Source organism: Symphalangus syndactylus, chromosome 4, assembly GCF_028878055.3.
Source record: "Symphalangus syndactylus isolate Jambi chromosome 4, NHGRI_mSymSyn1-v2.1_pri, whole genome shotgun sequence".
NCBI classification, from domain to species: Eukaryota; Metazoa; Chordata; class Mammalia; order Primates; family Hylobatidae; genus Symphalangus; species Symphalangus syndactylus.
The window spans coordinates 131,561,230-131,585,901 of record NC_072426.2 but is presented as its reverse complement, the minus strand read 5'-3'; the positions used below and the strand labels follow the sequence as shown (position 1 = coordinate 131,585,901).

The 24,672-nt window shown below is 39.3% G+C and overlaps 1 protein-coding gene across 4 annotated transcripts in view; it reads left to right on the top strand.

The window, feature by feature from the left end:
• The first annotated feature begins 14,290 nt into the window (after positions 1-14,290).
• Positions 14,291-24,672, top strand: part of GASK1B (golgi associated kinase 1B) — a 49,079-nt gene continuing 38,697 nt past the window's right edge. Inside the window, exons 1-2 of one of the 4 annotated variants that reach the window (XM_055276243.2) lie at positions 14,291-14,438; positions 15,170-16,303. In XM_055276243.2, coding sequence (XP_055132218.1) covers positions 15,394-16,303 — 910 coding nt within the window. In that variant the 5' untranslated portion in view covers positions 14,291-14,438; positions 15,170-15,393. Of the gene's footprint in view, positions 14,443-14,554; positions 14,680-15,169; positions 16,304-16,421; positions 16,523-24,672 lie in introns of those variants that run through there. The other 3 variants (XM_063638324.1, XM_063638325.1, XM_063638326.1) reach the window with 3 other exon arrangements.

Below are 24,672 nucleotides of genomic sequence, written 5' to 3'. Positions count from 1 at the left end.
CTGTTTTTGCCATAGCTTAGCCATGTATTCATTCTTACATCCAGGACAGTGATGGGGTCTATTACTAGAAGAAATGAGGAAAAAATGTTAGGTAGACAAAAGGTAGATGTCTACTATCAATAAATCATAGTTCCTTTCTCCATTCTCTCCTGTACTCCTCCACCCCCCTTTCACATAATACAGAGAATTGGATTAGAAATTGTATGGATCGGTCGGGTGCGGTGGCTCACATCTGTAATGCCATCACTTTGGGAGGCCAAGGCGGGTGGGTCACCTGAGGTCAGGAGTTCCAGACCAGTCTGCTCAACATGACGAAACTCTGTCTCTACTAAAAATACAAACAATTAGCGGGGTGAAGTGGCGGGCACCTGTAATCCCAGCTACTCGGGAGGCTGAGGCAGGAGAATTGGTTGAACCCAGGAGGCAGAGGTTGCAGTGAGCCGAGATCATGCCACTGCACTCCAGCCTGGACGACCAAAGCAAAACTCTGTCACAAAACAAAACAAAACAAACAAAAAAATTGTATGGGTCACGCAACAAATAATAGCTAAAGCTAAAAATGAAGGTGAAAGAACAGTAGTTTTTGGTTTCAGTTGCAGTGCTCAAATGCCATCTAAAAAAAAAATACATGTGAAAAACACTCTGTGCTTGAAAGTTCAGATACCTGAATTTTAGTCCCTGATCTGCCTCTAACATGTGATCTTGAACAAGTGACTAAGATTACTCTTTCTCACTATCAATATACCTGACATTATGAAAGTCAACAAGAAAGATTTAAAAAGTAGTTTAGGAAAATCTATATTTAAAATGATAGAATGCTCTATATGTTCTGATAAAGCTGTTGATTTAGGAAAATTAAATAGGAGAGAAAGTCTTGTATAGTGAAAATATCACTTAATTTGAATTTAAGAGTTCTGATTCTGTCTGACTCTCAAGTTATTTACTGGTAGGCCCCTCAAGCTGCTGCTTGTATAAAATCAGTGGGTTATATTTAGCTTATCTCTTAGGCCTCTTCCCATTCTAATATTCCATAAAAATACAATGAAACCTCAATTATCCAAACTTTATATTGCTTGCTTCTTATAAAATGGAAATGTGTTTATCCTTCTGGAGGTTTGTAGCATTTCTTAAATCTGAAAAATTCTTGGCTACTTTCTCTTCAAATATTGTTTTAGTCCCATTTTCTTCTCCTTTCTTTCTGTACCTTGAGTAAACCTTTTAATTATATCTGATAAGTTTCTCATGCCCTTTCTGGATTCTCCATCCTCTTAACTGTCTGTGTGTCCGTTTGGGTATTTTCTTCTGACCTACCTTTTAGTTTATAAATTCTCTTTTCAATTGTATATATTTTGTTTTTTTAATAAGTGAACTATGAGGTGTTTATTGATAATTTCCTTGTACATATCTTGTATTGAATTCAATGATTTTACTTAATCTTTGGGTTGATGAGTTTTTGAGTTTGAAAATTCTATCATCATCTTTTAAAATATTGTTCTGCCACTATGTCTTTCTCTTTTCTTTGGGTCATCCAGTTACACCTATGTTTGATTTTTTAACCGTGTCCAATACATATCTTAAACACTTGGTTTTAATTTTTTCTATTTATTTTTCTAATACTTTGCTTTTATATTTAATATTTTCTAGGGACCTGTTTTTAATTTCATAAACCTCCTGTTCTGCTTTGTTCTATCTGCCTTTAAAATCAAATAAATGTTTTTTTAAATTTCAAATTTCTGAAAAACTTCAGACTAAGAATGTCCACTTAATTTTTTTATTTTTTTTTTTTTGGAGACAGAGTCTCACTCTCTCACCCAGGCTGGAGTGCAGTGGCGTGATCTCGGCTCACTGCAACCTCCACCTCCTGGGTTCAAGCGATTCTCCTGCCTCAGCCTCCTGAGTAGCTTGGATTACAGGAGCGCACCACCATGCCTGGCTAATTTTTGTATTTTTAGTAGAAATGGGGTTTCACCACGTTGGTCAGGCTGATCTCAAACTCCTGACCTTGTGATCCACCTGCCTCGGCCTCCCAAAGTGCTGAGATTACAGGCATGAGCCACTGTGCCTGGCCCCACTGATTTTTTATAGCCTCTAATTTTCTGTTGAAATTCTACCACTCCTTATCTTTTGCTTTACTTTCTTTTATCGATCAATCTAAGTATTTTAAAGTCTGAGTCTCCTGTAGAACTCTAAGTCATTATCTCTATCTTACTGGTAGGGAAACTAAAAAATTTCATGAAGAATAAAATCCATTGTACAATGCGTAATGTAGTCAAAGATCTTGAAAAAGAATTGGTGTCTAAACCGTTATTTTTCACTTTTAATCAATAAACATTATTCCTCTTTAGAGGAGGTAAAAAAAATTACCCATATAAAAGATACTGAAAATAAATTCCATTAAACATTAAATGATGAATAGTTCTAAATCTCTCTATCTTCTTTGCATTCATTAACTAGCACTTCAGAGCAAAAATAATGGTAGCTTTTGTTATGGCTTCATATTTCTTTAAAATATTGACTTAAAATAGATTTCCAATCTGGGGAATAGATAAGAACTAATGCCATTTTGTTTTAAACAGAATTGTGTTGTAATCCTCAAGCTAAAGGCATAGCAAAAAAAAAAAAAAAATGACAACATCACTGGAAATTTGCCTCAGTCTGCTTACTGTTCACCATTTAATCAGATACTTTTTAATTCTGGCAGAAAGTCTAAGGAATTCATGGATCCACCTTCTAAGCACATCAAGGAGTGCTAATACACTGGGCAGTTAGAACAATGGCAGCAGAACATTTTATTTAAACTTTTGACATAATAAAATAATAATTTTTTCTTGTTTTGGTAATAATATCATTAATACTTTATAGTTGTGGCATACTACAATGTTAAAGATCCAATTAAGCAAGAGAGCACCATAATACACTTTAAATAAGACTGCTGTAACTTTCACAGGCACAGTTTCAAACAGACTAGTCAACCCTCATTATTCATTAGGACTACTTCATATAAGTCAGCTTACCAGTAAGTAGCACTTTACAAAAGCCTCTTATCTACTGACTTACCATATAGGTCTTAGGAAAAATGTTTTATTTTTGAATAGATATATGGATACTATAAAGATGGTGGCTGTTTATCACTATGTTGTGAAATTTCTTGCCTTCCTTCAATTTTTTTTTTTCAAGTGGAGCAATGATTTTCTAAAAAGTCTGAGCCTTCTAAGCATAGCTCATCTCCTGGTAAAAATTGCAGTGCCCCATTAGTTAATAATGCCATCGCAAGCCGTCCTTTTCTCTCTTTTAATGTATGATACAAACAAAATTTGTGCAAGTCAAAAAGCAGGGCAAAGTTTTCATATTTCATAGAGCTTTATGTAAGTTTATTTCATAGAACTGTGGGAGTGCCAGCCAAAGAGCTTCTGGTATGAAACTTTTCAGTTGCCTTTATGGAGATGGCCACTGGCAGCGTACCACCTTGGTCATGCTCGGGTGGGCAGGCAGGGAGAGGGCAGTTTGCGCAGACAGCACAGGTAAAATGCCTTTGGAGAGAGGCGGCTTCCCAGGCTTGTGAGCTGCAAGAGCCAGGCACTCCAGTAGCACAGAGCCCGGAAATCCGGCATGCAGTCGGAGCGCGCGTGCAGGCACAGGAAGTGACGGAGAGTTGATGCGTCAAGCTTAGGCTCAGGCTGAGTGACAGTAGCTGCATGCCTGTCTCCTCGAGTTCCTGAAGGATAGAGCCTGCGTTTTGTTTTTTTTTTTTAATTTATTTCTAAATTTCCCGCCTTTTCCCTCTGTGTTGGTCATTTGCTGTTGTTATTTTTGGCATGTTTTATAATTTTCAGTCGGTTTTCAGAATATAGATAGCATACTGTACATTCTCTGTATGATGTTCCCACGAAAGTGCTGTTTTTGTTTTTTAGTTATAAAGCACTTCAGTGAATGACTTTGATCCAGTTGAGACTTAATTTTAAGCTTTGTTATACTTGACCTTTTTAATTTGTTACTTACAGGATGTGATCATTAATCTTAGAAAGTAGCTTTGCCCAAGTCCTGGACCTGGGTTAGCATGCTCCCTCTGGATTTAATTCTAATCTCTAACTCCTCAGTGCCGTTCAGCTGCTGAAATCTCTGCTCAGCATTGGAGCTTTCTGTTTGCTGTTTCCTACTACATATCTTGAAGGCTTGCCTTGTACATGCACAAGTCAGAAATTTACCCACAGTTTGAGGGAACTTAGGATGCAATTTTGGGGACACTCTCTTAGCTTCCTGTCTTTTTCAATAGTTTGTTCCTCAAATCAGAGCTCCTTTGGCATCCTGAAACGCCAGACTTTTCTCCTCTGACGTGTGACTCCTTCTTTCTTCTTGGGCTCTTTTCGCCTTCACCGCAACTTGGAAAATGCCCCGAGGAAAATTCCGAGGTGAATGTTGAATACATCTTGTATGCTTCCCTTTCTCAAGGATTCTAGCTGCTCAATATTACTTGCACTGGCTCTCCAATGCCTTCAGAGGATTGTTTATATATATATGTTTTCCAATTCTTAGACTTATTTTTGGTAGGAGGTTTAGTTAAATGTAAGCTACACTGTTGACTCCAGGGTCCAACATTTTATCCAGTGAATTTTAATTTGAACAGTTTTATCATTTCTAAATGTTATTTTAAGATTTCTTTTTAATGTGTACCCAGTCATTTTTAAAACCTTTCGTTGCATGTTCCCTTTGTCTTCCTTTATACGGTTTATATTTATCTATCTATATTTATGTTTGGATTCAAGTAATTCCAAAAATTCTCTCTCTCTCTTTGTGTTTTCTTTTCCTTTGTATGCTTGTGATTTCTAATATTAACTGCAGATACCTTGATGTCATTTATGGAAGTTTTAAATTTGAGAATCTCTCATTTTTAGGAAATTTGTAAACGATGGATTATATGTGTTTTTTCCTTATTTATTCTGGGTCTAGGTTTTAGGTAAGAGGGCCTTTGAGAGTTTCCAGCCTCACAATATATACTGCTTGAAACAGAAAGTTATACATTTTAATTTTGAATTGTGCTCTCCGTGGAAAACTTGAAAAGAAATAAAAATGTTTAATGATGAACTTATGTTCACCAAGCCTCTCAGACACGTATATGCTTTGGCTGCAGAAATTCCAAACTCAACTTATTAAACTTTTTTATTTTACAAAGCTACACATTTTAGAAATAAATCTATCCACCTGTTAGCCGAAATTCAATTAATTGTAAAGCATTTTTTTCTTATTTAATGAAAAGAAGAGGCCGGGCACGGTGGCTCACACCTGTAATCCCAGCACTTTGGGAGGCCGAGGCGGGCGGATCACGAGGTCAGGAGATCGAGACCATCCTGGCTAACACACTGAAACCCTGTCTCTACTAAAAATACAAAAAAAAAATTAGCCGGGCAAGGTGGCGGGCACCTATAGTCCCAGCTACTCTGGAGGCTGAGGCAGGAGAATGGCGTGAATCCCAGGGGGCGGAGCCTGCAGTGAGCCGAGATCGCGCCACTGCACTCCAGCCTGGGCGACAGCGAGACTCCGTCTCAAAAAAAAAAAAAAAAAAAGAAAAGAAAAGAAGAATGTCTTTTTTTCCATGGTTCAATAATTGAATAAGTGAAAATAAGCTTTGGTTCAGTTTGAAACTTATGACAGATTGGTAGGTGAATTATTTATCAATGAAAATGAATTATCTATAAAACTACCCAAAGCAGTCCATTACTGTCACTTGGTAGACAAATTTAGCATGATTAGAATTGACATATTTGAGGTAAGTAGGCATGGTCTACTTAATTATATTGAGACAGATAGAATGGGAAGAATCGAGACCTGAAAATCGACATTTCTGTTCGGTTTGGGCAGGTTCTCAGGGTGGTAGATGAGGAAGAAGGTGGAGAACAGGATAGAAATGAAATTTTGAGAAGGGAGTCCAGCCTAGAAGGTAGGATCCTGTAAGTCCCTTGACTGCTAGGCCATTGTATATCATTTTAACTGCTACTTCCAAAGTGATTTCACAATATCTATCACATGATAGTTGCTCCAAAAATATTTTAAATGAAAAAAATAAAAGAATGATAGAGGAGTCTAAAGATATGACAACAAATACTTCAGTCTCTAATAAGCGATTACAGGTTTCTCCGTAATAAGGAGATACCTGCCAGGAGAACTGACTAAATCCATCCAATAATTGGGTGACCTCTCCCTTGATCAAAGTATAAATGGGCATGACCAACTCTGAATCTCATTTTGACCGTAATAAATGAATATTTCTAAGGTCTGTCTTTCCCCACCTGATAATAACAAAGCGAACTTTTTTTTTTTGGCATGGTAAGGGCTTGCATGTATTGATTCATCTAATCTTCACACCAGCTCCATGAGATCGATGCCATTATTAAGAAAGGTAAAACAAGTATTCAATTATTATACCCCCCTATTTCAATTACATTGCCATGACTTACCTCATTATAGCTTCATAGGTTACCATAGACTAGTTCTAAATTTCAAAGGCAAAAATGGCCAAAGATTTGAATCCAAAGTAACGTGCAGACTACATTCCTGATTATATTTTAAGTCTTTTGTTAAGTATAAAAGAAGATAGTGAAGCAAATTCTGGATAATTTGCTCCATTAGTAACTTAATAATACAACTGTTTCTTGAACCTGAAATCATGTGTTGGTCAATGAGTCTTACCAACAGTGTCTTATTCTTTAGAGAGTGCCTAGCCATTAGTATCATCCTTGCAAGAAAAGAGAAAATAATGAATGAGCACTGTGCTGAGTGCTTTACATATAACGTGCAATTTAATTATTAGAACCGTTCTGTATACTAGATACAATGCTCTTAGCTTTTCAGATGAGGAAACTGGGCAAAATTAAATATCTTGCCAAAAGCACCTACCTGAGATAGGAATCTTTTTGTTTACAAGTTCGTTAACTCAGTTAAATGCAGATTTATTGTCATAAATTATATTGTCTGGCTATTTCTCTAAGCAATTAGTGCAAAGATAAAACAAGGAGTTGCCTCAGAATTGATGATTACCTCAGTCAAGGGTGGCTTCATTCCCCAAAGAACTGCGGTATAATGTGCATTCTTAACCAAAGCACTGGTCATTTCCTGTGGAAAAATAATTGGAGTGTGTTATATTTAGAGAACGACATGTTCATTCTTACAAAAATATTCAATTTTTTTTCTCTGTGTTATACTCCTTGGTATCTTTTCTTCTTTTTATTTCGGAACCTATTCCAAGCTTCTAACCAAAAGCTTTTAGGCTTATAATTTTTGGCTATGCTACATGTTACATGACCATGGGAACCTGATGACTGCCTCTTGGAAAACAGTATGATTTTACTATAAAAGCAGTCTTTATGGATTCATAACTGGTGATGAGCTGTTGAGGATTGATTTTTCTCTGGCATTTTTCCTTAGGCAGTCCTTCCACACCCAGCCATGAGTGCTCCTGGTTTTCATTCCATGTGCTGTGAACTACAGTCTCTCTCAAATTACTTCTTTTTCCAGTTTCTACATGCTGTGAACTTGCTTTGAGAAGGGGCTTGAATCTATAGAGCTGAGTAGGTGAGAGTGGGTGGCTGGGCAGGGTATGTGATGTTAACACATTCTGTGTTTTCCATCCAAAGCATAAAATATCAGGAAGGAAATGGAACTTTCATAAAGATGGGAAAAGGAATAGAACAACCTTAGATAAACTGCAAATATTGTTTTAACTCTTCTCCCAACTTTTTGCTTTTCTGTCCTTCTTCTTTTAGCATCTTTCTGTCTCCCCCCTGGCCTGCCCCATTCTTTTTGGGGCTTCTCACTAGGGCAGTCACCCGGAGGGCTTGTTTCAATATCTGTATTGAAATAAGACTGTCCTCCAGTTTCCAATTCCATAGGTCTCAGGTGGGTTTTGAGGATTTTCATTTCTGACAAATTTCTAGGTGAAGCTGATGCTGCTGGTCCAGGGCCACACTTTGAGAACCACTGGCCTTTGGATGTGTTTTACCATCTTAATATGTTCATTCATTCATGCATTTGTTCATTCATTCATGAATTTGTTCATTCAATTAACGTCCAGGCAGTGCCTTACACATTGCATACTCCCCAGAGAATCCAGCTTTAGTGACAAGCATTGAGTAGGACTTCAATACATTTTAAATTGTTGTGCAACGTACATTTCTCTAAGTCTCTCTAGCCCATGGCTACCAAGCATTCTTTGGCAGGAGTGACTTGAACTGCACTGACTTTTACCCTCTCCTGCATAAAACAAGAACTCCAGCACCTCTCCAAAAAGCACTTATTGTGTCTTAGGGATGCCTAGTCTTGTAGTTCATATGCTTATAACCCGGGCAGTTCTGGTTACCACACACAAGCCTCTTTCACGGATGTTTTCTCTCTGTGCAGCTACTTATGGGCAACTTACTGCTGCGCCTGCTGCCGTTGCTGCTTTCTATGGTAACCATGAAGTAAACACCATGGGAGCTACCCACCCATGCTCCAGAAGTTGCAATACCTGAGAGGTGATGGAGAGGATGAGATGCTCCCTGACTCTGCATCATATTTCCTCACCTTGCAAGCCAATGGCTGCTGATGCTTTGATATTGCACAGAATAATGTATGAAAATATCTCCATCAGTGCCTTCCTGTAGTTCTTCTTTTCTGGTGCTTGAATCCATAGTGCTGGGGAGGTGGGTGTGGGTGAATGGGTAGGGTATGTAACATTAACCCAGTCTGTCTTTTCCAATCCAGTTTTGCTATCAATTCTTGGAACTTGTGTATGTAGTTACATACCCCAACATTGTATCAGATATGCTATATATGTCTGAATCACAATAGGTGATCCAACTCAGTTCCAAAACTACCAGATACAGATGAATAAAGAATTCCAAATTTCTTTCTACATTTTCTCCTGCACTTTAAGGTGTTTGTGTATAATCCCAATGCATTTCTAACATTCCAAATTTAATCTAGTGAAGCCAGGGGCCTTTCCTTCCTTTAAATGTACTCTGTAGATTTTTTTCTTTTACATAAACTATACCTTAGTTGAGGAGAGAAAAAAATAATTTGTTGGTCTGCACTAGTTTCCTGCAAGGAGCCCAAGGGTTGAGCAGTTTTATCCAATCTTTACTCCTTTACAAAGACAGAAAACTACTGCTGCGTGGGTTGTTCTGTCTATGCCAAGAATGACCTAGAGCCAGTGTGTCTGTCCTGGTTTCTCCTTTGTGTGTGTGCCCTGGGGACACAGATGGAGCAGAGTATCGAGACCTTGAGTGCCCATTTCTGAAATAGGGAAGCTTAGTTGTCTAGATTGTGTGGGGGGCTTTTTGAAGAAACCCAGGGCAACCTCCAATTTTCCTAATTCTTACTTTATTCCATGATGACCGTATGAATTATCAGATTTTAGAACTATAAAACAAATGCAAATTATTCTAGTCTGCATAAATTATCTAATTATTAAGAAGTGAAATAATAACTTTATACATGTCTATCATTTCAAATATATGCAAAATTGGCTGTCATACGTTTTATCTGTTTACCATATCATGGTATGTTCACTTAGACATCGCCCAGCTTCTGGTCATGTGGCAGGACCATTCTAACACAGACACAACATCGAATAATGGAACAAACATTCCTAGGGAAATGAGGCAAATGGATTATTGCAAGAGATTTCCATACCAGGAGAATGGAGGAAGGTGCATGGTATAATAGTAGACAGAGGAGAGAATACCTAATACAATGCAATGCCAGGCTTTTTATCTGCTGGAAATATGCTTATTTGGTGTTCTCTTGGTCATATATGAGTGATCAGGCTATGGCACATAGTGTTACTTCATAGACTTGTAAGACCAGTTCTGAGGAGACAGGTGATTTTCTCCAAAAGCACTTCTCCTACTGCAAATAGATGTACTAGTTTAGGTCAACAGGAATGATGTCCTTAGGGGTGAGCAATCAAGTGTCAGATAAAAAGTGCACATATTTCTATAAAATATAGTCAATGTAACTTCTTTTGCATACAGTTCAAAAGAAAGATGTAATATAGAGTACTATTTAACACTTTTATGACAAAACTTCAAAGATTATTAAGTTAGAAGTTTTTCAGCTGCAGGCAGGGCAGCTTGCTGTCCAGGCCTGGTGTTGGAATGGATAGCAAAGGTATTAGCAAATTCCATACAATAAGAAGGGCAAAGGTTGTACCCAGGAACCTATGCTAATGCTGGGATTATAATTATAATAGGGTTATGCATCCTAGAAATCAGGACTATGAGGAGCAAGGGATAGGGTCCCCTAGTGGAAGAGTCTGGGCAGCACTGAACCAGGAACAAGGTATCCATCTGCAGATCTGCAATCTGTGCGACAAACCTGGGTCAACAGTGGCAAGGAAAAACTTAATACTTAGCTTTTCAGTGATTGGAGTCCTTATATATTGTCCTTCACTTTCCCAAGGGCTCGCAGGAGATGGGCAAGCTGCCACACAGTCACAACAAGTGACACACCTGCCAGGAATGGGGGAAATGAGAGTGCTGTGGGTGGAAGAATGAGGCCCGATTCACTATCTAATCTGGTTCAGGAGTTGTCCCAGACTGAAGGCAAATAGCCTTTACCAAACTAGGATCTTACTATTGGAAGCCTTGAAGGATTTATGGATTACTTCATTGCCAGTGGAACCTAAGACATCATTTAATTGTAAAAAGGTGTTAACTTGCTCCTAGAACTAAGTATTTAACTCATAGTGCAGTGAATTATAACTCTGCACATTAGAAGCTTTTAAAACTGTGGATTCCTGGGCCCTACTTTAGATCATTTAGAATCTCTGGGAAGATGGATGGGGCCTAGACACTCATATATTTTTAAAATTTTCAGGGATTTTACTGTTAATATGTAAACAATTTTTAAATGACTGAAGTAACATGCGTTTTTTATTGTAAACAAATTATTTGTCCTACTCTCCTATGTAGATTTATAACATATATACAAGGTATAAAGAATATAAAGTTAGTAGCTATTTATCTACCACCTTTTCCAATTTGATTGAAGGATAAGATATATATAAATATAGAAAAGTACGGACATCACAAATGTATAGTCAATGTGTTATCCCAAAATAAACATACTTAGATCAATCCCATCTAAATGAAGAAATAGAACATTCCCACAATCCTGCTCTGCTCATATTTTTTCTCCATTACCATCCTTGCCCCTCCATAAAGATATAAAAAGTCCCCAGGTAATTCTAATGGTCCCTACCGTTATTTTACTGTCTACTTTTTCACTTTATTTCTCTCATTGTTTTTTAAGAAGAGGAAGTACTTTAGGCATGAGAATTATTAGTCTCTCTGATCTAACAATAACAATGAATGCTTTGAATTCTATATGCGCACTCACAGATTATATTGTAAGTTATACATGAATATTATATTGTGGCAACAAATTTTCCAACTAACATTTGTTCAAGGAATTTAGCTTTATTTTTCTAAAACTAAATTAAACTTCTGTGTGTCCCATGCTACCTGATGGCAAAAAACACCTTTCCATTCAGTTTCAACAGAGACCATGAGCAATTGATGGCAATTGCTTCCACATTTGAAAATGAGATATGGATCCGCTGTGCTAAGGGAAGTGGGTTGCTGCATTGGGAAGTCTGAGGTTGCTGGAGCAAATGATGGTGACCATGTCCATTGGATCACTTGTGGGGCAGTACACAGAGGCCCACGTTAGGAAACCAGCCTGCGGGTCAGCTTAACTGCTGCCTAAGAGAACAGCCTGGATGGATCAGGTGATCTCAACAGAACAGGGGGCTACCAAGTTCCAAGGGACTAAGGGGCCATCAACAGCCAGCTAGAGAGATGCTTTGATAGTGGTGTCTTTGAAGTAACTATCGCAGAGTCAGCTTTACACACCTGCCAAACCTGGAGAGCTTATAAGTTAATTTGCAGCAGTATCAATGGAGTAGCAAGGCCATTTCTGCTATTATTGCTTCTCTCTCTCCACTACCTTGGAACAGCCAGAGCCAGGCTCAAAGTAGGGTGAGTGGCTGGGTGAGTGGTTAAGGAATAAGAGCTCTAGGCAGGAACAAAAAAGAATGTAAGATGGATCTCTTCTGTCCCTTTTCAGTAGATTTTGGTTATGCTTTTTGAGGGACTGCTATCTTCTGGAGAAATTCTGGAAATTTAAAAGAAATTGTTTTAAAAATTGACTATGATATAGAATCAAACATATTAATTAGCTTATGTATATTATGTGTCTGTATGTCTATGACTAACAACTGGAGAACTTTTAAAAAAATTTAAATATGACTGGAAAAGTCATGGGGCCTGCCTGAGTTTCCATTTAAGAAAGTTGAAAAGAGATATCAGGCTACAGAACAGGTTTCAATGGGCAGTGGAGGGAATCACTAAAACTGTGTTCCGATTATATCTGACAAGCCCCATTTATCCACTATATTGGCTATATCAATATGTTGGCTACAAATAATTCAGTGTGCTTGTCCTCAATTCTACCATGACAGCTTTGCTGTGGTGCAATGGTGACTATCTTTCAAAGCCTGGGCTGAGGAGAGAGGCCTCCGAGCAGTTTAATGAGGCATCATGGGGGATAAAAACAAACACATTGCTGAATATTTCAAATGATCATTCCAAGGTTGCTATCTCATTCAATCATCAGAAGAAACTGATGGGGTAAGTACTATTATTTTTCTTCTCTTACACATGGGGAAACTGAGGCTTAGAGAGGTAAGATTACTTGCCACAGGGGACCACAGGTAAGAGGTAAATGAGGAGAATTTAAAGCCAGTCTGCCTCCCTCTTCAGCCCATTCTCTGAATATCATAGTTCAGAGTAGATAGTGTAGCCTCCATTAATCCCTATTGTGGCTATAGCAGGGAACAGTGTATTGTTCTTTTTCTAGGAGACATTTTCAGAGTAGGGGTGGGAAGGTAGTCAACGAAATTGACTAACTCACACAACTCTCCCTATCTCTTAGGCATTTCTCCATGAAAAAAATAGCTCTAAAAACAGCTAGAGGAGACGTCTGCTTATTATAACTGGCCTCTGCCAAAGGCTTACTTTTAATTGTTATAGAGCCAGGTCAGTTATTCCTTTGACTGTAGAAGTAATAAGATGGTTATAAAATGCAGCTTTGGTATGGTTTCCTTGCAAGAAGTTCACATTTTCTATCAAGAAAATTATTCTGTGTGTATGGAAGTGTGTGCCTAAGAGTTTTTGAGTGCAAATAAAATTGTTTTGATGCCTGAATTCTCACAAAGTTTAGCCAAAATATCCAGGTACTTCCAGGCTACTGTCAATATTGGGATTGCTCCTTCTCGTTCCTCCATGTGGCAGGACTTTTAAAGAGGAAAAAAGGACTGAGTTTAGAGTGCTGAAATAACAGCCCGATTATAATTTTTGCCAATTTACCACTTGGACATTTATTCTCTCCTTCCATATATATTCCAACTTCTTGCTCTTTTTGCATTGTAAAATATAGTATTTTTAGGATTATACACCATATGCTAATCTTTTACCCACTCTTCAGTATCACAACTTTCTTTCTCTGTGGGGAGGAAAAATCCCTGTCCCCCTTCTGTCTTCTTGCCTTTTGATTCTGTTTGCCATAGTTTAATTGAGACCCCAAGGTCATCAGCCCCTGCCTTTGTGCTAGGACACACAAACCACCCAGGCCAATCCCTAACCTGTTTTTTCAAAAAACCTCCAATCAGAGAGAATCCACGACTTCTTTTTGTGAACTGTTGCACCGTGCAACTGCACACTATAAATGTCTTTCCTTATCTATGTGCACTCTTACCTCACTGTTCTATTTTTTCCCCTCATTTATATTAACTCGTTCTTACCTTTTTTTCTGAACTTCTAGGCCTTCTTTTTCCAGAACTGGTGGAAGACAAATGAAACGGCCAAGATGGTAAGTTGAGTAGTTCCTGGGAACGCTTGTGCTGTAACCCCAAGTTATGTGGAATGGCCACTCGAGGGGTGATGGCATTCCTCATTTTACAAGTTACTTACTTGGCTGCGGCTGCTCCACCAAGATAGCAAACACTCTCGATCTTTTGAACTTCATGAGACTGACATTTCTGAGTCTGTTTGCGAACAGGACACTAGAGGGCTCCCAGGGGTTAAAAATAAGTGGAAATTTATTTGAATGAAAACTGATTCTCTACGGCATTTCTTTTTTCCGAATTTAAATTAAAGTTTATTTTGTTAACTATTGTTTTTAAAAGCTTTATATCTCTTAAAACCATGCAGCAGTCAGTTTCCAAGTTTTGCTTTGCAATCAGTAGTTTTCAAGGGAGCTTTTAAAGCTGAACTGAAATGTTTGAAACGTGGAACACTCTTGACTATGAAATATGTTCTACTTACATGCCTCAGCCTTTAAAAGTTCTTTGCATTAGAGTCAAGGATTACATTCTTCCTGGAGCCAAGCATGGGGCCAGCTGTGTAAGTAAGGTTGCTTACGAGTTTCTTCTGTTCCTTTTTAATAGTGAAAAAACAGAACTAGAGATGCTTTTATTTTCTTTCAGCTGACTTCGGTGGAAAGAAAAGAAATAAAAAGCAGTCAGAGTTGTGTTGTGTTGTGTGTGTGTATGTGTGTGAGAGAGAGAAAGAGAGAGAGAAACAGAATAAATGCAACTGCTTCCAAGATATATGGACATTTATGGCTTTGTATTATACTAACAATGTAAGCTAATGGAACATATTATTAATATGAAGAAAAATTTGTACCATTAGGCTAAGAGAATATGTTTCTAAATTTTATTGTTAATACTTGCTGCTGGTACTTAGTTAATTCAGGACTTTAAAAAATAAAAATGGTATAGTTATAGAGTATTAAAAAATCATCTATTACTTGTCTTAAGTTCTTTCTGAATTTCAAAAAGGAAAAGCCCAGGTTTGTCACATTTTAACGCTTTTGCTTCAGAGTCAACCTAAATGACTCTAGGTACAAGTTATAAAACACTCTTGGATTTTTGTGGCTTGTTTTCACTACTTTAAAGTGACTATCAAACCTATACTTCTATCTCGTTTCCATGTTTTTAAATTTTATTTTTAAAAACATTTAGTGGTGATATTTATGAAAGGAAATGATTACTTTTTTTCTTGACTCTTGTAGAGGAACTTAAATGGTTTGAGATTGTGACTCAGTTAACTCTGTATCCATTCATTCCCAGAAACAAGCCGCATTTCTCCTTGGGGAGACTGATAATTTAAAAGGTTTGTTGTGTCAGAAACATTCCCAGCTTCATCACCAACCCTTTCCTTCCACCTCTGCCAACTGGAGACCACTTATATCCTCAAGCGGACGCGACAGCTGAAGTCAGGAAACCATGCATCACATTAGCAGGAGCCAACTGCAGACTTTAAACTCCGTTCAACATGTGGATGCGGCAGAGAAATGACCTGTCCAGACAAGCCGGGGCAGCTCATAAACTGGTTCATCTGCTCCCTGTGCGTCCCGCGGGTGCGTAAGCTCTGGAGCAGCCGGCGTCCAAGGACCCGGAGAAACCTTCTGCTGGGCACTGCCTGTGCCATCTACTTGGGCTTCCTGGTGAGCCAGGTGGGGAGGGCCTCTCTCCAGCACGGACAGGCGGCGGAGAAGGGGCCACATCGCAGCCGCGACACCGCCGAGCCATCCTTCCCTGAGATACCCCTGGATGGTACCCTGGCCCCTCCAGAGTCCCAGGGCAATGGGTCCACTCTGCAGCCCAATGTGGTGTACATTACCCTACGCTCCAAGCGCAGCAAGCCTGCCAATATCCGTGGCACCGTGAAGCCCAAGCGTAGGAAAAAGCATGCAGTGGCATCGGCTGCCCCAGGGCGGGAGGCTTTGGTCGGACCATCCCTTCAGCCGCAGGAAGCGGCAAGGGAAGCTGATGCTGTAGCACCTGGGTACGCTCAGGGAGCAAACCTGGTTAAGATTGGAGAGCGACCCTGGAGGTTGGTGCGGGGTCCGGGAGTGCGAGCCGGGGGCCCAGACTTCCTGCAGCCCAGCTCCAGGGAGAGCAACATTAGGATCTACAGCGAGAGCGCCCCCTCCTGGCTGAGCAAAGATGACGTCCGAAGAATGCGACTCTTGGCGGACAGCGCAGTGGCAGGGCTCCGGCCTGTGTCCTCTAAGAGCGGAGCCCGTTTGCTGGTGCTGGACGGGGGCGCACCTGGCGCTGTGCTCCGCTGCGGCCCTAGCCCCTGTGGGCTTCTCAAGCAGCCCCTGGACATGAGTGAGGTGTTTGCCTTCCACCTAGACAGGATCCTGGGGCTCAACAGGACCCTACCGTCTGTGAGCAGGAAAGCAGAGTTCATCCAAGGTAACAGATTCACATGCTTCGTTATTTGCAGCTGTTGGAGATTCTGGTTCATTTTCTTTTTTCCCTCACTCTCTTTTTCTAAATGATTTTTCTCCACCCACGGTTCACATTTGGACAGCAGCAGCAGCAGCGTGTCTTTCCATGCGCTTGGCATTCTTTATTTTCCCAGCCTGGGAGGATATGAGAGTTCCAGGGAAATGCTGTATTGGACATGCAAGAGTAAGCCCATACTGTATAATCTTTGCTCTCCATTTCCCTCGCTGCACTTCCCAGTGGCTTATTAAATCTAATTAAAGCCAACGGCAATTTGCATGATGAGGAGAGGAAGCTAGGCTGGAGGCAAAGAACTTGCTGACAGTCAGGCATACTATTAAATAGGTTACTATGGGAGGAAGTAGAAGTTTTTTTTTTTTTTTTTTTTTTTATACTTTAGGGTTTTAGGGTACATGTGCACAATGTGCAGGTTTGTTACATATGTATCCATGTGCCATGTTGATTTCCTGCACCCATTAACTCGTCATTTAGCATTAGGTGTATCTCCTAATGCTGTCCCTCCCCCCTCTCCCCACCCCACAACAGTCCCCGGAGCGTGATGTTCCCCTTCCTGTGTCCATGAGTTCTCATTGTTCAATTCCCACCTATGAGTGAGAACATGCGGTGTTTGGTTTTTTGTCCTTGCGATAGTTTACTGAGAATGATGTTTTCCAGTTTCATCCATGTCCCTACAAAGGACACGAACTCATCATTTTTTATGGCTGCATAGTATTCCATGGTGTATATGTGCCACATTTTCTTAATCCAGTCTATCGTTGTTGGACATTTGGGTTGGTTCCAACTCTTTGCTATTGTGAATAGTGCCGCAATAAACATACGTGTGCATGTGTCTTTATAGCAGCATGATTTATAGTCCTTTGGGTATATACCCAGTAATGGGATGGCTGGGTCAAATGGTATTTCTAGTTCGAGATCCCTGAGGAATCGCCACACTGACTTCCACAATGGTTGAACTAGTTTACAGTCCCACCAACAGTGTAAAAGTGTTCCTATTTCTCCACATCCTCTCCAGCACCTGTTGTTTCCTGATTTTTTAATGATGGCCATTCTAACTGGTGTGAGATGGTATCTCACTGTGGTTTTGATTTGCATTTCTCTGATGGCCAGTGATGAGGAGCATTTCTTCATGTGTTTTTTGGCTGCATAAATGTCTTCTTTTGAGAAGTGTCTGTTCATGTCCTCTGCCCACTTTTTGATGGGGTTGTTTGTTTTTTTCTTGTAAATTTGTTTGAGTTCATTGTAGATTCTGGATATTAGCCCTTTGTCAGATGAGTAGGTTGCAAAAATTTTCTCCCATTGTGTAGGTTGCCTGTTCACTCTGATGATAGTTTCTTTTGCTGTGCAGAAGCTCTTTAGTTTAATGAGATCCCATTTGTCGATTTTGGCTTTTGTTGCCATTGCTTTTGGTGTTTTAGACATGAAGTCCTTGCCCACGCCTATGTCCTGAATGGTATTGCCTAGGTTTTCTTGTAGGATTTTAATGGTTTTAGGTCTAACATATAAGGAAGTAGAAGTTTTTAAAAGTAGGGGGGAAGCGGGTTATCGTTCTTGAGCAGATGGAATCTTCTTAAGCGGCGCAGAGCCAGACCATGTTAGGTTCAAACCCCCCCCCCTTTTTTTTAATGGATTTAACCTCTTTATTTAACAGATAAAAAGAATGAGCAAAAATTGGTAATTTGTTCAGTATGTATACTAACTAGCTGTGTGGTTTTATCAAGCCCCTGACTATGGTCTATTGAGCCTGTCTTTCAAGATTCTCCCTTCTTGGGTGACAAACATTTTGGCAGGTTCTAACATATGTAGCCAGTTGCTGCAGTTGCCAGCAAAAGGATTGGTCTGCGGTCATGCCCATGCCATATAAAGGATATTCTCTGAATATTAAAGCTATTCCAGGGCTTGAATACAAAGTACAGTGAGTCAGTGGCTTATGTTTGAATGCAGAATGATGCCAGAAGTTACAACTTTGAATCCAGATTGGCCCAAAAGGCTAAAATGTACCCCAAAGAGATTATAAACTGAAAGGATACTTAACTTTCTCCAGGTCACCATGAAATTTAGCATTTCAGTGAGGTTCCCAGGGAGCCTAGAATGGAATGGATTAAAATCCCTGGGAGTGGCTGAGACCCAAACTGCATTTCCAATGGCTTTAGCATTATAATTTCGTTGTAGAATGGATACTCCTGGAAGTACCAGTGATTTACTTAGAAAAATTGGACATTCCTTACTGATGGTGGTTCTTGTCTAAGTGCTCCAGATTCACAGGTATGCTTTGATGTCTCAAGTTTACAAAGCAGTCCACCACGATTAGGCCAATGTAAGAAACCTTCTCAAACATTTATTCTAATGTTGATAAAAATGAATTTTTATTGGGTGCCAACAATTTGCTAAGGATTATACAAATTGATTCATATGTGTTGGCTCCTAGAATTTTCATAACAATGCTGTGAAGTAGGGACTATTATTATTTCCATTTAGTAGATGAGGAAATTGAGGCTTATTGAGACAAAGTAATTGGCCTCAACTCCCACAGCTAGTAGGTGGCTAAGCTGGGTTTTGACTGTAGACCCAGCAAACTTCAGAACATAACTTCTTAGCCACTGGACTTAGGTGAATATGTAACTTATCCAAACTGGAACCATGTGGCATGAAAGGAGATGCTGGTGGGCATTGGGACAACAGGCACACACTGACTGTTCTGAGCAGAGTAGGGCACAGGATCCCCCTTGTTATGCTGTAATCCCATTCATTTTCACGTCATAAAGGCCCCAGAGAGGAGAAGATGAACTCCTGTGTATATCCTGAGGCAGGGTTTTCTGATATGTCCTTTGAGCTTCCCTTAGACGCTCTTGGATGGAAGTTGGGAGAATACAGTAGTGGCTAAGAGCCTGGGCCGTGGAGTTGGACTGACTAGGTTTGAACTTACCAATCATACGAGTTGGAAATGTTGCCATGTCTATGCCTCAGTTTCCCCAGCTGTAAAATGACAATACTGCCTACCATATGAGATTGTTGTTAGTTAATACATGGAAAACACTTAGAATCAGTATTTGCCACAAGATAAACTTTCAATAAATATTGGTTATTATTATTATTATTATTGTACCAAGCACATGAGGTACCAAGTTCATTGAATTCCTCACGTAATCTCCAAGTTTCATGTGTTATTTCGTTATGTGATAGGACTATGACTAAAACTCCTCAATTAAACTTTTGTAATCACAGTCCCTCTTAGATATTTAATTATTTGCTCTGAATTTCCAGCTTCTTTGAGAACAAAAATTCATTTGAAGGCGGGGTTTATAATCTCAATATAGCCTGGATATTTCTCTCTCCTTTCATATGGGAGTGGTGATGGAAATAAACTAATAAGGCTATACTAATATGACTCAATTTAATAAATAAAATCCCTAAGATTATATCTCAAACAACATTCTCTCTTTGATACCTTCTTCTACTTAGTCATTTAGAGTCACAAAGTCAGGCCAGTTTCTCCAGGGGCTCATGAAATGATTTCATATAGTTATGAATACCCTACACAATATAATTCTGCTCAAGCAGACTGTTATAGTGATGCAAAGTACATAAATAGAACACTTCTGGTCATGGTATAGACAGCATTAGGTTCTCAGTATCTCTACCCATCCACCTATTTCTAGTCTTTTCCTCACTGTGTTTTTCTTCCCTTATTTCCACGGAAGTGTGTAGATTTCTTCTAGGGCCCTCCTATTCTGTTGGTCGGAGTTTGACTTTATTTGAGCCTCTCAGCCCACCCAGGGAGGCAACAGATCTTACCTAGTTACCCAGCATCTTTTTCAGCTTGCTCTATATCATTATATAATACATATTTGTATTATAATCATTTGTTTAATCATCTGCTCCTTCCCACTACTCTCTAGGTCTGTGAAGGCAAAGATACTTCTTGTTTTCTTTAGAATTGCATTTCTGGATCTTAGTAGAGAGTCTGGCCCATAGTAGATGTTCAATAAATATTTTGAATGAATGAAGGAATGCGTTCATTTCTTGTTCCTTGGACTCTAAACAGTAAAACTATACTGGAAGCCACCAGCTTCTAATACTTAGGACACGTAATAACATTTTTAGTCCTAAGTCCAGGCTGGGCTTTCTCCTGGAGGATCTCATAAGGAATTGTGGAGGTAATAAAAAATGTTTCTGGTAGCCTCCTTACAATGCAAATTAAAGGTTTACAGGGCTTATTCTTGTGAGAACTATCAATGTGGTGTGTTGGCATCACACTCGAGTGTAATTTGATAATGAGTTTTCTGCAGGAAGAACAATAGGATTTAATTTAGGTATATATTTCTCTGATGATCTGGCTTGGTCTGGGAGTAGATCTTTTAATATTTGAGAGAGTGAGAAGCCAGCAAAAGCTGTAAGTAATCTACCCTAAATGTTGTTTCTGTTCTGACTTTTAATTAATGTTTACGAAAATAAATTTTCTGGCACCAAGAAAGTGGTTAGTCTGTGTTGCAAGTTGAATTTAGATGTTTAAGTTGTCTTAGTTAATTTTTCTAAGAATCCTATACAGTAGACTTTCTAAACCTCATTTTAGAGATGAAAGAAAGGCAAGAAGACTGCTCAAGGTCATGTGATGAGTTAGTTGTCCAGCAAAAATTTTTGTCTTCTAACTTCCAAGTCTTTTCTCTTTTCATAAATCTGCTTCCCTCAACAAATGCTTTAAGGGGCCCTAAGGTACATCGTCTTTCTCTGTCACCATAGCCTACTAGAAAGTTTAGTTATTTAATATAATGAAACAGATGACTTATACACTGATGCACAGATATAGCTATGGGAACCTCCTTTTTTTCCTCAAGGAGACAAAGCAACCTTAACCGTAGCTAAGAGTTATTGAATTTTCCTAGATATATATACCAGGTACCATTCTAAGTACTGTGCTTGCATTATTTCATTAAATCCTCATACAAATTCTGCCAGCTGCACCCAGATGTCATAGAGCCTGGGGACACTGACAAACATTTAACAAATATGGAAGTTGAGGCCCAGAGTAATTATAAAATGGATATGTGATGTGAAAAGGGAGATGTAAAAAGGAATCAAATGCTGTGATTTGAATGATCTGCCTGCCCCAGCCTTTCACATAAAGCTCTCTGTTGATTTAGTCAAAAGACAAAGAGTTCCAATTGTAAAGCTCATCTTTAGGGTTTTTCTAAATTGGCAGAACTGGTGTGGGTGATCCAATCAGCTAGCTCAGCTTAGTTTGGGACAAGATCATGACTGTGTGACTTGATGAGTTCTAGATGATTCTTCTTGAATACAAAAAGATGTGTGAAATTAGTGGACTTACTGGTGTTGTACTTTATAATAGACTATTTTCTGACAGGTTATGCTCCAAGATATCCTAGAAAATGAGAAGGGTGCACTTGAGGAAGGGCAAGATAGTCATTAGGCAGAGCCAGCAGTGTGCCACAATATAAGATCCAACAGTTACCACTGGAGCAGATTTTCATCCTATATGTTTCTGTGTAGGAAGTCTTAAAATGAATTAAAATATAGCATCAAAGGGCCTTAAAATGTTTGTGTGCAATAATGAAGTACTTTTCAATTGTGACAAAGAATCTAGTGTGATGTATCACATAGTATTTACATTGTATTTGATGTGTGTTGTCTATTATACCACCTAACAATTTTACACAGCAGATATTACTCTTATTTTAAATAGGGGAATCCTGAGGCTCAGTGAGCTTATAAAATGTGCCCTACGTCACCTACCTAGAGAGCAATGAAATTGGAATTTGTGCCCAATTCTGTCTCTGACACTGAAGTTTCCTCATGTTGCTTCTGTTAACCCACACTACCTCACAAACATAACTTACTACAATTATGGGATAATGTCAAAAATGTACACATTTTAGCATGATGGTTTCTGATTTTACAACTATGCCAACATTTCTATTTAATTTCTTTTTTCTATTCAATAATCTAATATTGACAATATTTTTACTCAAATGCAGTATTGATGTATCATTGTGAACACTGCCACAAGTTTTTTTAATGCAAGCCAAGGTGCCAGTGCTTACCAGATTTTCTTGTTTACCATAAACAATCACGTGTATCAATGTGATGGACGTATTTGTTTTCTGCCAAATTGTCCTTGCAAGAGTCTCAAATTATTGTAAAAGTCACCAGATACTGTGTGGTCTTGATACATTTCGATAATTAAAAACGCGAAAATATCTTAAAGTATTTATCTAGCATTAGACAAAGCAGACTATGTCCATGTAAAAATCAAGAGAATAAAAACAGAGAAAACCCAGCACCCTTCTGTGATCTTTGATTTAGCAGCTTTGCCAGAGCTTCCCCTGTAGTCTGCACAGTAGTGTGAATGAATCTCAAGGGACACCATTTTGGTAGCATTTAAGCATTGTACTATTTTTCATGCCCAGCATGGAAGATGCATTATGTATGCTTTATTTTTAGGATGCTGCTTTATTGCCACAAAGCTGTCAGACTGAATTAAGGTAGCCTAGTTCCAGGAATTCTGTATGTCAAGGCTGCTTAGATGACAAACTGCAGGCACCCCACAAACTTCCATTTAAATTCATTGTAGATCCCAAGTTGCTCACTGTTTTCCAAGTTGTATTGCCTCTTCGTATTATAAAGTAGGAGAAATATATGGCATGTTTTTCCCTCTCTTTTCAAGCCTATGTGAGCAACACTGTGAGTTCTGGATGAATGTGCAGTTGCCGAGGCAGGGGGATGGCAGGTTTGCATTTTATATTGTTTCAGGCTCTCAGGTAAGGACACAGTCGTTTTGCAGGGAGTGTTGAGAATAACACAGATGTCCTCACAACTTGGGAACATACTGGCTTCCAAATCCTAGAAATCTTTGACATATAGGCAAACTTTCTGAAAATATTTATTTAGGAGTGTGTAATCATGTTTTATTTTTTAAACAGTTGGATTGAAAGTATGCTGTGTTCTTCCTCAGAAAAGCCCTAAGGCTATTTCTTTATGAATCAGATTGAGCTGGTCAGCTTAATACATTCATTCATCAGTGAACAAAAGTTTACTGAGCCTCGGCTCTAAGCAGCGCTGTGCTCCAGTGTCCTCTTGTTTGCTCACTACATAACTTCATAGGCAAACGAGGAACCAGGCAACCTTCTCTGCTGTGCTTCTGTAATTCGTCCTTGGTCCCACACTCTGCTGGGATAAAAGGGGTGATTAATGGTTGCCACAGTACCCACAGCATAAGAGATGCATGTGCCTTAACTCCATGCAATCTATTGTCTTCTATAGGATCACATTTATCTTTTCTTCCTTTAACATGTATTTATTGAGCATCTACTATGTGCTAGCCACTATTCTAGTCACTGGGGCTGCATCAGTGAACAAAACAGTCAGGAATCTCTGCTCTCGTGGCACTGACACTAGAGGGCCGTGTGTGAGTTCAGTGTTCTGGAGGAAATCTTCCTGTCACCGATGTGAGGATTCACTAAGCACCTTCCCAAGCTCAAAGAGGTGGGCTCTTCAGTGGGAGTGAATCTGCTGCTGTCTCTGAGTTGATGTAAGGACCACACAGGTGCAGGAGTGCTAGATAGCTCTTTCTACCTAAGTTAAAAAAGAATTGTTACAGTTCCAATGTGTTTGTAATCAATTCAATTCAATGGCATTTTTATGTGTGAGGCACTGCCCCAGGTACTAGGGAAAAGTGGTACAGTTTGTAATTTAAATAGCTTTGTGTTTGGGGGTGTGGACGGGCAATGTAGACTCCTTGCAGGTGAATCCTGATTCTGCCACTTGCTAGCTAGGTGACCTGGGATAAGTTACTTAATCTTTTTGTGCTTTATATTTTATTAGCATAATAGGGATAATGATAATAAAAACAATGATGATAACATTACTTACCTTAGAGCCGTCATGAGAATGAAATGAGTTAATATGTAGAAAATATAACATTGCTTAACGCATACTAACACTTTTTTTTTTTTCTGAGACAGAGTCTTGCTCTGTTGTCCAGGCTGGAGTGCAATGGTGCGATCTCGGCTCACTGCAACCTCTGCCTCCTGGGTTCAAGCAATTCTCTTGCCTCAGCCTCCTGAGTAGCTGGGATTACAGGTGCCTGTCACCACGCCTGGCTAATTTTTGTATTTTTAGTAGAAACAGGGTTTCACCATGTTGGCTAGGCTGGTCTCAAACTCCTGACCTCGTGATCCACCTGCCTTGGTTTCCCAAAGTGCTGGGATTACAGGCATGAGCCACTGCGCCCAGCTAACACTCTTGAATGCTACCTTTTTCACGCCATTTCTAAGCTGATGTAGCTCTTTGTGATATGCTTC